The sequence below is a fragment of the Xenopus tropicalis genome, chromosome 7, assembly GCF_000004195.4.
Source record: "Xenopus tropicalis strain Nigerian chromosome 7, UCB_Xtro_10.0, whole genome shotgun sequence".
Classification (NCBI taxonomy): Eukaryota; Metazoa; Chordata; class Amphibia; order Anura; family Pipidae; genus Xenopus; species Xenopus tropicalis.
The window spans coordinates 45,314,988-45,330,482 of NC_030683.2; the positions used below are offsets into that span (position 1 = coordinate 45,314,988).

The 15,495-nt window shown below is 37.7% G+C and overlaps 1 protein-coding gene across 2 annotated transcripts in view; it reads right to left on the reverse strand.

Annotated features, from left to right (window-relative positions):
- The window catches only part of LOC100498055 (cGMP-dependent protein kinase 2), a 91,060-nt gene that overhangs the window by 35,864 nt on the left and 39,701 nt on the right, over positions 1–15,495 (reverse strand). The window contains exons 5-9 of one of the 2 annotated variants that reach the window (XM_002935769.5): positions 14,641–14,746; positions 12,906–12,969; positions 10,078–10,155; positions 3,531–3,625; positions 1,148–1,216 (exon numbers count right to left, since the gene is read on the reverse strand). In XM_002935769.5, coding sequence (XP_002935815.2) covers positions 1,148–1,216; positions 3,531–3,625; positions 10,078–10,155; positions 12,906–12,969; positions 14,641–14,746 — 412 coding nt within the window. Of the gene's footprint in view, positions 1–1,147; positions 1,217–3,530; positions 3,626–6,119; positions 6,206–10,077; positions 10,156–12,905; positions 12,970–14,640; positions 14,747–15,495 lie in introns of those variants that run through there. The other variant, XM_031906264.1, reaches the window with a different exon arrangement.

The window sequence follows — 15,495 nt, forward strand, 5'->3', positions numbered from 1 at the left end:
AAAAAAGTGCCAAGTGTAACATTATTAAAAGACTTCAAACTATCATCTATGGCTAAAAATAACGGAGAATACTGATAATACATTATAGCAAAATACAAAAACATATAAATAAAAAAAATATAATATATATATATACAGGTATGGGATCCCTTATCCGGAAACCCGATATCCAGAAAGTTCCGAATTACGGAAAGGCCATCTCCCATAGACTCCATTATAAGCAAATAATTCTAATTTTAAAAAAAATGATTTCCTTTTCTCTGTAATTATAAAACAGTACCTTGTTCTTGATCCCAACTGAGATATAATGAATCCTTATTGGAGGCAAAACAAGCCTATTGGGTTTATTCAATATTTAAATGATTTTTAGCAGACTTAAGTTATGGAGATCCAAATTACAGAAAGATCCCTTATACGGAATACCCCGTGTCCCGAGCATTCTGGATAACAGGTCTCATACCTGTATATATATAAAGTCTCTTTAATATATCAAGGTGTGTTCTTCACTTCTGAAGCTTTTAAACAACCCCAATAATACATTTGAAATAAGTTTCTAATAGAATTGTTTTAATGGTGTACAATGTGCACAGTCTGCAATGTTTTCAAAATTTCATGCACCACTTCAAGATTAAATTATTAGCATTTGCAAACCTTTATTACTAAAATTTACATCTTAATAGGATATTGACAGCTTGGCAAGGAGCAGAAAATGATAAAATAAGTTATCTGAGGGAACTCTTTATTCAAGCATTGTCTTCATTTACCCAAAGAAACTACATTGAAGGTGTTAATTTAGGAATGAGCAGTGCCAGCAACTATGTCTTGCTGCTTCTGTATAAGAATAATACACAGAGCAGTGCAATGCACAGAACATGAGAACAGAATAGATTTGCTCACTCTTAATGCTTCAGTGTTGAGTGGGAAGTATCGACAGGCAGGATTTGCCAAAAGTCAAGAGAATGAAGAAACATTTTCAACTTCTATTTTTATTGCCTTCATTTTTCATATGACAGCAAACTTACTTCAGACCCTGCTTGTCATTTTTACTGTTTCTATTTTGTACATTGCTAAGATATATTTTGGCTGTAGAGTACGGTATGTGCAGGATTTTGTAAGAGAAAGCACTTATTTGCAGGTCTATACTTACTCTCTGTCAATGACAAGGCACTGCGTGTCATCCTCTTCAGCAATGATGTTGGCAGAACGAACATCCTCACTTTAAGAAATGATCACAGTGAGAAATTAAGCATTAGAGATTCCATTAGTTATGTTTTAGTTTCTCAATCATCACATTATCAATCAAATGAGTGAAACAAACCTGATGGAGTGGATTTAATGTGGCATGAACACAAGGCAGGGGATAAACAAAACAGAGCCATCTCATACTGTATTCATCACATATTCAGTGAATAGACCAATTATTATTAACTCTATTTTCCCTGCCTGTAACATCCCATTGAACTAACCTCTGCTTTTTAAACATTGCCTTGACTATCTAATGTCAGGGGGGAAAGGAAACTAGCTAGAGGGACAAGCTGTTTAACCTTTCTTGCTGCAGGCATACATACCATACACTATATGCTATATACCATAGGTTACATGTTTAAAGATTTGGCCTCAGCCTATTGCTATCTGTAAAGGCGGCCATACACGGGCAGATTTAAACTACTGATTTGGGTCCTTCAGACTGATTCAGCTGTTTTTTTGCCTATGTATGAGGACCCCCCCAACGGGCCTACCCAACCTATTTCCAACCTTAGGTGGGCATATCGGGGGAAAAATCTGCTTGTTTGAAGACCTCGCCAAAAAATGTATTTGTAAAAAATATAATTTGATGCAGGCATGGCCGGGGTATTAGAGAGACAAAAATATTATTGCTAATAATTGAAATGGAAGTGGGATCTGCATCAGAATACATTTCACTTCCCACAACACATTTTTGTCTCAAATACCTGTTGCATATTGTCCAAAAGTCCACTGTGTTATCAAAGATAATGGGCCCAATTTTGAACATTTACAGGATATCACATTGTTTTCTTGCCCAAGGCCTGTTTATACACAACCCAGAACCCTCATAGTCCCATATCTAATACCTTAGCTGTGCATCATCATTTATTTCTGCACACTGACTTACGTAAGATGTTGATTGCTAATCATCCCCTTTAACCCCTAATATAACAAGTCAACAGCACTTTCTGCCCGAGGGCTTGAAACAAGTGTGCACCTCTTACACATATTTCATATTAACCCCTTTAATATTCATCTTCATTTGAATGCACAAAAAAGATTAGAAGAAGGAAGGTTCCGTTCCTCCAAATCAGTCGTACTGGCTGATACATTATATAGCTTTAAGAAGGGGTTGGTTGGCTTTTTAGCAAGTGAGGGAATACAGGGTTATGGGAGATAGCTCTTAGTACAAGTTGATCCAGGGACTGGTCCAATTGCCATCTTGGAGTCAAGAAGGAATTTTTCCCCCTTGGCGGCTTCAGATGGGTTTTTTTGCCTTCCTCTAGATCACCTAGAAGTTGGCAGGTTATATATAGGCATTATGGTTGAACTTGATGGGTGTATGTCTTTTTTCAACCTAACTTACTATGTTACTTTGTTACTATGTACATTTGTGACATTTGTTCTTTACTCAATGGTGCCACAATGTGAGGTCCCACCTAAAATCTTATCCAATTGAGTATTTTTATTTGTAATTGCTTATATTTTCCCTTACTGCAATGGTTGACAATTTAATGCTGGTTGTAATTTTCTGATAGCACATTTTAACCAAGCCATATGCTCGTTTATTATTTTTTAGCAGGTAAACTTAAAGCTTGTATGGTCGTTGCAAGGTAGATACTTAGATTACTAGTATTCAACCCCTCCCCCTTTGTTGGGACAGTTTTGTTAGCAGATTGTCTGTGCAATGGTAATTATCAACCTCACAAGGACCAGACATGGAGTAGCTTAAAGATCTCTGTTTGCCCTGTTAAAGTAAAAAAGTTAAGGAGAAATGAAAAGGTGTCTTTGAAAAAACCCACAACACAATGACTCCAGTCAAAAGACATGGTGGCAGTCCAAGCTTTGGGCATTATATTGTAACAAGGACAGATAAGAAGGATAATGACCAAATGGTTAATGCCTGAAACTTTAGGGGGGGGGGGGTTGTAAGCATGGTTATAGTTCTGTTGGACTAAGTCACAAAATGATCCATAAATATTTCTTATAATAGGATTTAGCAAGTTCTTGTGCCTCATAAAAGGGTAAACAAATGCATTTATTATCAAGTTTCCACTAGAGTAGTAAAAACAAATTCCTGGCAGCTGCGAGTTACTGACTCAGGGCAAACGTTCCCAATGTTACTATTTTAATCATCTTTAATGATTTCCTCACTTGTATTTTCTCACCTGATCCATTCTCTCCACATACATTTATCACAACTTTGTGCATGCAATACTTCTAACAAATACTTTCCCAATCTGTCAGGATATCTAGTGTCCCTAATTAGTTTTTCTGAAGTATACAATAAGAGAAAACCTTACCTAATCAATGCTTTCTCTCCAAAATAGTCTCCAACTCCCAAAGTCTTGATTTCTTGTGGTTCCTGAGATCCTTCCACTGCTTGTGTAACACACACCTGAGAAGAATACAGTACAAATGCTCAGTACAATAGTAATATTTTTTGAGTGATACAGTGATTACTTTATAATTGCATTATAATATCATACGTCTGATGTCACTGAAATGCGGACTTAGAGTTAGGGGCTGATTTACTAAGACACGATTTCGAATCCGAATTGGAAAAATTCCGATTGGAAACGAACATTTTGCGACTTTTTCGTATTTTTTGCGAGTTTTTCGGCGTCTTTACGATTTTTGCGTAAAAACGCGAGTTTTTCGTAGCCATTACGAAAGTTGCGCAAAGTCGCGATTTTTTCGTAGCGTTAACACTTGCGCGCAAAGTCGCGCCTTTTTCGTAGCGTTAAAACTTAAAAGGCGCGACGTTTCGCGCAAGTTTTAACGCTACGAAAAAATCGCGACTTTGCGCAACTTTCGTAATGGCTACGAAAAACTCGCGTTTTTACGCAAAAATCGTAAAGACGCCGAAAAACTCGCATTTTTACGCAAAAATCGTAAAGACGCCGAAAAAATCGCAAAAAATACGAAAAAGTCGTAAGGACGCCGAAAAAAATCACAAAATTACCGATCATTACGAAAAAAACGCAATCGGACACATTCGGCCCGTTCGTGGGTTAGTAAATGTGCCCCTTAGTGTTACTTATTATATATAAGAGGGAGACGATAAATGCAAGTTTGCTTACAGTACATTGCAAAGCAAACTACAACACCTATAAATACAGGTATAGGATCCCTTATCCGGAAACCCGTTATCCAGAAAGGCCATTTCCCATAGACTCCATTAAAGTGGACCTGTCACCCAGACATGAAAATCTGTATAATAAAAGTCCTTTCAAATTAAACATGAAACCCAAATTCATTTTTATATTAACACATCCAAACCCATTATAAAGGCATTTAAAAATCACAGCTGTCAATCATATATTGCTTGCCCCGCCTCTATGCCTTAGGCATAGAGGCGGGGCAGACCGCAACTTTAGCTTTCCATTCAGCACTTCCTAGATGTCACTGCACATCTCACTTCTCCCCTCCCTCCTCCTTATCTAACTGTGTAGCCAGTGCATGGGCCTGGGCATCAGGTCCCCCATTCTATCACATAAACAAGATTTTGGCATGATACAAAGCTTGCCTTAATAACAGTGTCCACAAAATGGTGCCTGCCTGCTTGCTTTGATTGAGTAATTCCAAGACGGAAGGAAACAAGATTTATATTATTTATATAGAGTAATAAAGTTTATTTTGCTCAACTAACAATATAGAAAATAATTTGGACTTATTTCTTAGGGTGACAGGTCCGCTTTAAAAGCAAATAATTCTAATTTTTAAAAATGATTTCCTTTTTCTCTGTAATAATAAAACAGTACCTTCTACTTGATCCCAACTAAGATATAATTAATCCTTATTAGAGGGAAAACAATCCTATTGGGTTTATTCAATATTTAAATTATTTTTAGCAGACTTAAGTTATGGAGATCCAAATTACAGAAAGATCCTTTACAAAGAAAACTACAGGTCCCGAGCATTCTGGATAACAGGTCCCATACCTGTATATGTGCAGAGGTAAACTATTTGCAGTCCCTTTGCAGATCACACTTAGGGGCAGATTTTGTATTATTTTGTCATCAGGTTTGGGGGGTTTGAAGGCAAAAACCAGAAGGCAGTTCTCTTGGGGTCAGATTTATTAACATTTGTAGTTTCATGGTTTTAGAGTTTTTTTTTAAAAGGGTCTATGAATGATGGCCTTCCATAATTTGTGATTATCAGGTTTCCAGATAAGAGATCCCATACCAGTACCTCTTTTTTTACTGCTTGCAACACAGTAATTTTTAAAGTCTCTGTTTATCTAGGCATAAATTATAAGTATATAGTATAAACAGTAAGATATTACACATAAATGTATATATATATATATATATATATATATATACAGTATAAAATGTAGAGTAGGTCGGCACTCATGATAATGCAAAAATGAACGCCTGGGTGCAGTCCTCAATACGTAGACAATCGATCAAAAGATGGGCCGCTCCACACAGGACTTATCACACAATTCAGTCATTATCATAATATTTTATTATTTTTATGTGTGTGTTAACTTTGATAAAGGCTACAGGAGTAGCCGAAATGTCAGTTCTTCACTATTCTTCAATAAATGATTGAATTGTGTGATAAGTCCTGTGTGGAGCGGCCCATCTTTTGATCGATTATATATATATATATATATATATATATATACGCACACATTTTTTTTAATGCTAAACTGGTTCTAGGCTAGTTACACATTTCATCCTGTGTTCTCTTGCATTCCAAAACAGGGAGCGCAAGGCTGAAATGCAGCCCATGCTGACTTATTAACACAACAGAATAGATAATCTCAAATTTTTGTCTAAATGTATATTAATTACTAATTTAAGAGGCACCTGAGCATAGTGGACTAACAAATGAAAAGCAGTATTAAAAGTGAAGCATGTTTTTGAATGTTTTTTACCCACCTTGGGTCTGTATACCTTTTTCAAAAGACCACATTTGTACACACAAACACACAACAGCATTGATTTTTTGTGTGTAAAAAATGTAAATCACACACTGAAAACAAGAAATCTAACACATTTCTATTCAAATTAACAGGTTCTAAATCATTCATCCTTGAGAAAACTGGTTGGTATTAAAAACGAAGCACTGCCAGATGTGCCAGGAACACTTTGTTCCCAGGCCTTCCCTTGGGCCTGCCTTAGCAGGTCTATTCATGCCTTCCTGCTTCCCTTATTTCCACACAGACCTATCATCAGCTGCTGCTAGCTTGTTAATTACTTAAATTAAAAACTGGCAGATCACTGGCACGTATGAGAGCCAAGTACATTTAATTTTGTATCAACACCAGCAGGAGCTTCCCTACAATATAAGCACTTTTGAAGTCCATTTTAATACCACTTGCTGCCAACTGATAGCTTGTGTAGGGAAACTGAATCCCACTTGTTATCTGTCAGTTGGAGCACAGTGTTTGTAAATATGAATAGTTTTAGGCAATAAGGTCACACGGTTATAGTTAAACGTGTCCTCCACTCAAAGAAACAAAAATCAGCTTACTAATACAAAATGTCAGTCAATGTAATTTTCAGTTGTACATCTATTACAAATTCAGTATGTATTCATTGAACTTTTTTTTTATTTACTGCAGATTAGAGATGTAGCGAACTGTTCGCCGGCGAACTAATTCGCGCGAACATCGGGTGTTCACGTTCGCGCAAATTCGCGGACTTTTGCCGATGTTCGCCACTTTGGGTTTGCCGCGGTTTTTTTTGGCGCCGCGTTTTTTCGCCTTGGTTTTTCCGCCGCGTTTTTTCGCTTCGTTTTATCGCCTATGCATATACATAGGAATAGCTTGCGGTTTTTTTTTTGGCGTTTTTTTTGGCGTTTTTTTTACAAGTATTTTTCAGAGAAGTTTTTGCCCTTGATCCCCCTCCTGCATGCCACTGTCCAGGTCGTGGCACCCTTTAAACAACTTTAAAATCAGTTTTCTGGCCAGAAATGGCTTTTCTAGGTTTTAAAGTTCATTCCCATTGAAGTCTATGGGGTTCGCAAAGTTCGCGAATATCCGCGAGTTTTGGCGAAAGTCCGCGAACGGGTTCGCGAACATTTTCGGCGATGTTCGCTACATCACTACTGCAGATTAAAGGGTTAGATATTAAAGGGTTAGATATTTGCATTCCTCACCCTGTGCTCCCCTAACTGACTAACAATAAAATGAGACACAATTCTCTTTTGTAGCTATATAAAACCTAGGGGCACATTTACTAATCCACGAATCCGAACGGGAAAAATTCGGATTGGAAACAAACATTTTGCAACTTTTTCGTATTTTTTGCGATTTTTTCGTCGCCGTTATGACTTTTTCGTAAATTGTCGCGACTTTTTCATAGCCGTTGCGACTTGTGCGAATTGCCACGACTTTTTCGTAGCCATTACGATTTGCTCGTATATTGTCGCGACTTTTTCGTATTGAACACTCGTAAACGGCAGGCAAACCTTTCAGACTTTGCATGATTTTGGAAGCCTCCCATAGGGCTCAATGGCACTCTGCAGCTCCAACCCGGCCCAAGGAAAGTCTCCCATAGGGCTCAATGGCACTCTGCAGCTCCAACCTGGCCCAAGGAAAGTCTCCCATAGGGCTCAATGGCACTCTGCAGCTCCAACCTGGCCCAAGGAAAGTCTCCCATAGGGCTCAATGGCACTCTGCAGCTCCAACCTGGCCCAAGGAAAGTCTCCCATAAGGCTCAATGGCACTCTGCAGCTCCAACCCAGCCCAAGGAACATCTCCCATAGGGCTCAATGGCACTCTGCAGCTCCAACCTGGCCCAAGGAAAGTCTCCCATAGGGCTCAATGGCACTCTGCAGCTCCAACCTGGCCCAAGGAAAGTCTCCCATAGGGCTCAATGGCACTCTGCAGCTCCAACCTGGCCCAAGGAAAGTCTCCCATAGGGCTCAATGGCACTCTGCAGCTCCAACCTGGCCCAAGGAAAGTCTCCCATAGGGCTCAATGGCACTCTGCAGCTCCAACCCGGCCCAAGGAAAGCCTCCCATAGGGCTCAATGGCACTCTGCAGCTCCAACCTGGCCCAAGGAAAGTCTCCCATAGGGCTCAATGGCACTCTGCAGTTCCAACCTGGCCCAAGGAACGTCTCCCATAGGGCTCAATGGCACTCTGCAGCTCCAACCTGGCCCAAAGAAAGTCTCCCATAGGGCTCAATGGCACTCTGCAGCTCCAACCTGGTCTAAGGAAAGTCACGATACTGAAGCTTGAATGAATCCGAAACTTTTGTACTTGGTGCGACAGCTACAAAAAAGTCGCGACAATTCGCGCAAGTCGTAACGCTACGAAAAAGTTGCAACAATTTACGAAAAAGTCGTAACGGCTACGAAAAAGTCGCGACAATGTACAAAAAAATCGCAAAATACCAATCATTACAAAAAAACGCATTTGGGCGCTTTTCGGACGTTTATGTGTGTTCTCCAGCCTATCGAAAAATTGCAACTTTCCTCTAAACGCACCATCAAACACAAAGCTGCTCTAGCCATTAAGTGGTGAGTTAATTTCTGTAATACTGCCTTTATAAAAAATCAACATTTCAGGCACCCAATAAGTCTTTATCAGTGGTATCTCAAGAATATTATGTACAGTATGACACAGTGGGGGTTGGGATCCCACACACCTCATAGAAAAGGAGAGGCAATGAGTACATAACCACAAGTGCATTATTTAAAACAAGGAGCTGTGACTTATGGGAAATCTACAGCATTATATGCAGTGAGAATCAGTGGGCACAGTCATCCCAAGAAGTGATAAGGAGGCAAATTCAAATAGGTGTCACTGTGCAAGTTGCACAACAGTCAGATAATAAAGAAAGTACCGACTGCTGCAGCAGCACTAACAAGGCACTTGCTAGGTATACAAGTAACCCCGGATAAAAAGTCACAACTGTATTAATATCCTTTATATGTATGAATATATATCCTTACCATCAGTAGATACCTTATGGGTTTATATAAAATTTGCAACATGCTACTAACCTTATTTTTTGTCTTTGGTTTCTGCCTTTTATTCCCTTTCTATTTATGTTCTATATCTTCTGTTTTACCCCACCTTCTTTTGTTTTACCCCACTATCCCTTTCTTTCCTTTCCTTCTTCCAACACTTCTGTTCATGTGTTTCTTACATTGTTTTTTTTTTTTTACATTCCAGATATTTATTTTCTCTTCTTACATCTTCTATTTTTTTAGTTATCTTCCTCTCACTGTACTCCTTAGGCTGATGACACACAGGACATTTTGTTCTCACCATAACATAATTCAAATGTTTCACTGGAAGAGGCTTAGACTGACCTATAATTTTGGATGCTGGAGGAGATTGAGTTCAGATGACAAAATGTCCCGTGTGCCACCCCCTAAGGGTAATGGTATCACATTCTGGGAGCCACACACTGTGCCTGTCATGAAATGTTGGGGGGCACACACTGTGTGGCAGCGAGCCGTTCACCAGCTTGCTCACCCAGCCAATACCAGAGCCCAGTATCCATTTCCCCCAAGGAATTCAGCTCTCCCCAGGCAGTTGCAACCTGTCAGAGCTTTCAGTAAGAGAGGAGTGATGCCACCATCTCATCTTACATACCGTTTGCATAGAACTCATTTTGCGATTACTTATTTATTTTTTTTGCAAAAACTTTTTTTTAACCACAGTTGCCTTTTTTAAATTGAAAAAAATGTATAATGTGTATCATAATGAGACCATGTGGATAGAAACACAACAGTAAAAAAATGCTCACGCTCAAGAAAAAACACAAATACTAAATTGAATAAATCTGCCCCGAAACACTTTCCTACTTTTTTTGTCTTGTACAAAAAAAAGTTTTGACTTATATTAGACATCACATATTTCTAAGTAACTTATTCTTACCTTTCCTTTGGCAATAATGAAAAAGGTGTTACCCTCTTCTCCTTCTCTGATGATATAATCCCCTTTGTCATAAAAATCCTGTCAAAAGAAATACAATAGAGAAAGATATCAGTGTTCCAGTGGGGGCAGGAGAGCTTGGTGCATAAAAGTATAGATAGTCTTTCCTTTGCCTTTATCTATGCAGCAATCTAGCATTCCTGTACTTGAACACATCACATCAATACACTTGGAGGCCCTTCTGCAATCAGTAGATAAAGCAACCCTGATTGGAAATCTTTCTGCAGACTGATCTTGATGCTAGAAATCTATCAGATGAAGCGGAAAAAAAATCAACCATCCTACACTAATTTATTTTACAAAAATAATGTTCTTGATATCATACTATAAGTCATTCCATTTTCCAAAGCAGGATCATTTTCTCTTCATTTGTACTAAATTATCTCCCCAAATTTAATTATGCAAATAATGACTGAAAATTTATTTTTGCCATTTAATTGCTTTTCTGATTATCTTGGGGGCAGACAGCTGTGATTTAGCATTTCAGAAGCTGAACTGCCAAATGTAGAGGAAAGCTGAGCTTACCACTGAGCTACTGTGCCACACAGCTCATTTCAAGTCCTTATATATGTACATTATATATATATATATATATATATAAAAGTGGGTGTGTGTCTCTGGAAGGGGTTTGGCATTAGGATCTATCCATCAATGAAAACATTAAAGATTAACATGCCGCAAAGTCATTTCTCAAAGTTCTTTTATATGATATTGAAGAGTAAACGGCATACTAAATTAGTGTAATTCTAGAGCAGATTGTTCCCTTTGGATCTGCCTTCTCATAGGCAATAGACATATAATTTCATAAATAGCAGCACTCTTGTCAAAACACAGGGCTCATATGAAGTACACAGCTTTGTCCACCCCTTAGCATTTGCAATATTCCATTCAGAATCTCATTCACTGAATTATTTGCGAGTGTCAGATGGAGAATGACTCATTTGCTTGGTGAGAGACAAACAATTAGTCAAGCAACAGTGCTCTCACCAGCTCCTAGATTGTAATTGCTCTCTTTATTCTTGATGAGAAGTTTGTTGCTCCACTGTGTCAGCACAACTCCACTGCTGCACTCTAAATCCACTAGAATTTTAATCACATATATTCTGAAAGTGCACAGAAAGTGGTTGTTTGACATTCTGTAATTAAATGAATGGACAACCAATTAAAGAAAAATGTCCTGACCAGATTGCCACTAGTGAGTAAAATGAATATCTTAATCAGATGATACTACGTATTTAAAGCAACTCTTATCATAAGAACCCACTTAGCAGGCTGAATTTATGGCGAGCTGATGAAACAAATTAGAGTATATGTCTGTGTGAATGCCTTCTTTATCTTATTTATTGTTGGACGTGAGGTGCTACCGTATGTCAGTTTCACTCATTATTTTCTTCTTTCCCTTTCAGGCTTTCTGGTCAACTATAAAAACCTATACTTCAGAAGATATCTGTGCTTATAATCAATATACAGGTATTCGACCCAGAATGCTTGGGACCTGTGGTTTTCCAGTTGGGATCTTTCTGAAATTTGAATCATCATACCTTAATATTACTAAAGAAATAACTGAAACATTAAATAAACCCAACAGGATTGTCTGGCTTCCAGTAAGAATTCATTATATCTTAGTTGGCATCAAGTAAAATGTACTGTTTTAATATTACAGAGAAAAAGGAAATCCTTTTTAAAAATGTGAATTATTTGATTAAAATAAAGTCTATGGGTGATGGCTTTTCTGTATATATATACAAGTCTAAGGAATTTCAGCACTCCCACGAATAATCAGCCAAACTAGGTCCTAGTTTTTATGGAACAATAAAGGTATTTTTTTGTAAATGATCTCGGTGTGCACCTGTCTACCCTGGACTGTATATATATAAGTCAAGCATGTTTATAGATATATATATATATATATATATATATATAGAGAGAGAGAGAGAGAGAGAGAGAAAGAAAGAAAGAAAGAAAGAGTACCACACACAAGGGCTTAATGCCAAAAGAAAAAAGTGTTTATTGAAAAAGTCCACGTTTCGAGCACAGATGGTGCTCTTCCTCAGGGGAAAAACCACACCCAGGGTATTTGAACCTGTGAAGGGTGTGCTTCTCTCTGTCTGTTTATATATATATATATATATATATATATATATATATACATACACTTTATAGCATTAATGTAATCCAATTGTATATGTTTAATATTAGAGAGGGGGGGTTGATCAATGCACATTTCCTGGTCCCCTGTTTCATAAGTAATTTAGTATCTATGATAGTGCAGGTATTTTGAGAAAAAAGGGGTTTTTAATAACAAAATGATGCTCATAAAATTGGTAAGCCACCAAACCACATCAGGATAAACGCCATATGGTGGACCTAACTATTTACCTCCGGTTATTTTTTCAAAGTCTAACACCTACCTGCATGGCAGCATTTCTTGGGATAAGTGTCTCCTGACCAGTGCAGGGGTTCCAGTCATAGGGCTTAGTGTGATGGGTGTGCAACCACATGGAAATTTGGCCATTCTTCCTGCAGAGTAATTGTATTTATGTACAGGAAGAATGGCCAAACTTCCATGTGGTTGTAGTACCCCCACAATAGTCCCTTTAATGGTTTACTGAAAAAACATGCACGCATTTATGTGTTCAGTATTGGGCAGCAAGCATGTTGAGTTTAGAAATGGACGCTTTAACTATTTAACAAAGAATCCTCCATATTGTTAATATAATAATATCCCTGCTATAGTATGAAATAACCAGCATAGAAAATAAAATACGTACAACTTCCAGGCAGTCCACAATCTTGGATAACTTTTCTTCAGGTAAGTCTTTTAAAAGAGAAACACTAGAAAAAGAGGCAAAAAGTTATATTTACTATAGAGCATTTTAAATATACTTTGACAGCACTGTTATTCATTCCTTGCTTCCTGCCGGTGTTAATATAGATTTTCACCCACTCTCTCTCCCAGTAATGTCTGTTGCCCACATTCCTTAATGATTTCCTAAGAGCCAGAGCCGCTGACTGACAGAGACTGGATCATATCACAGTGGCACAAGACTCTTTAACTGTAATATAGAAAGACTCCCACTGTCCCAGATACATAAAAATCACCCCAGACTCTGTGTTAAGCTCGAGCATTTTGGTTCACTGCCTTGAAATTGTCTTCAATGAGTTTAGGGAACTGTTAAATTAGCCTGCAGGGGGTCGTTTATGCAAAAAGCTGCAGAAGACTCTTACACTGCTGCTCTGTTCTTGCAGCCAAGGGTTGCTTAGCTTTGCAACTCTGCTGTAATCATTATATGCCCCCCCCCATACCCCCGGCTCTATCTGGCACTGCTAATGAACCAACCCATCACATCCATAACATCTTATCCGGCAAGTTACAATATGTAGCTTGTAATGTGTTTCAGCTTAGAGAGAGGAGAAAGGAAACATAGGAAATCATTAATAAATGCAGAGGGAGCTATAATGCAAACAGAGTTTACAGCTAGCTACTGCATTATAAAAGCTTTTAACTGGAAGGATTTATTGCAGATTTCTAATTCTTGCGATTCAGATGCAATACTACAAAAATGTTTCCTTACACTTGTGTACACTTTGTTGGTCTTGTCTCTATAGCTTGAATATACAAATATCTTTTATCACAATAACAAAAACTACATGCTACAATAATAATATATTGTAATAGTATACAATGTAATTATAATATTATCTTGAAAGAAAAAGGTAATAGTGTAAATTTATTAGAGCAGAAAGAGGCATATAATGTTTACATTCAGCTAAAGGATTTTAGATGGTATATAGACTTTGTAGCGTTTTCTTTTTGATACTTGACTTGTTTTTAAAGATTAAATAAAGCTGTTATGCATTGACACCCAGCCTTGTAAGACCTGTGCTGTTGGTGCTACATATTACCTATTCACACTGAGCTAGAAGATACTGCAAGGATCTCATAGACTACAATACCCATATAAGCAGCATATTCAAATGATAAGATTCTTGCCCTCCCTTTACTCAGTATGGAGGGTAAATATATACAGTATATATATATATTACAGCCACAGGATTATCACATAAAACTACACATAGCAAAATGTTAAATGACCAAGGCTCAGCAGCAAAAGGTGATTGTAGGCAGTATTTAATAAATTCTTTATACATTAGGGGTGTTGGTTCCACACTTGTAAGAAATTGGATTAAAGAAATTTCTGGTTGCCATTCATGTCTTTTTCTAAACAATAATTTGTATTGTAGTTCCCCTAAGAAATTTGGCATGAGCCCTCCTGGCATAAATTGGATTCTTAATATACAAAAAGTTTTACTTTAATACTGTTACTATATCTTAGTATAGTATGTTAGTACAGGCCAACATGAGAAGGGCACGTACCATATGTATGAGGTAGGGGCAGAATGCAAACAACTGACAATACAATATTGTTGTAGTAAATCAGCCTTGCTGTGTTCTTTATAGTATATAGTAATCTGTATATCATAACAGAGAATAATCCAACATACCTGCGAAGGAAGCTGAAATATTCTTGGTGTTGGGCCTGAGCTGAACTCATCATAATGTTCTGGAAAACCTGCCTGTCCAGGACCCAGATTTTTGAATCGGTCACAGCTGCAAAGCAAACATACTGCTGTTTAAATATCTTTATACGACTTAGGAAAACTATAGAAATGTTTCGATTGGAAGCTCTACTGAGCAGGGTACTGCATCCTCTTGTCTCTTGTATTTATTGCTACACTGTATTTATCTAATATTATTTTAATAACCCCCCTGCTGTATTAATCTATTGTTCTACTGTACAGCACTGTGTACATAAGTAGTGATTTATAAATAAAGATATACATACATACAAATCAGGGGCACTGCTACCATTTTACTGATAAATGTCTTTACGTGTGTTTTAGCAGACGCAATTCTCAGTATTGTCTATGGCGGGGTATTTTCTGGCATTTTGTAGCTGTGACATGTAGCTGCTACTAAGTAGCTCTTTGTGTTTCTTACTAGATGGAATCCACACAGTCAGGGAAGTGTCTAACAAACTGACATATATAAAATCATATACCACTTTGATCAATGTCTCCATTTGATCATGAACTCTATTCACTGTGCATATTTAAGCCTCGAACATTCTTGAGCATTGTGCTGTATGCCCTCCCATTTGTGAACAAGCCTTAGTAAACATATTTTCTAGTTCAATGAAATAGAAATAACAATAAGCATATATTAAACAAATGAAACTATCCCCCATATGTAATAAAAGGCAGGAGCAGTAACCCATACCTACCTGCTGATTGGTTGCTATGAGATACTGCTCCTGGGAAAACTTAGTGTCATTTGTTATATAACCCCATATATATGTT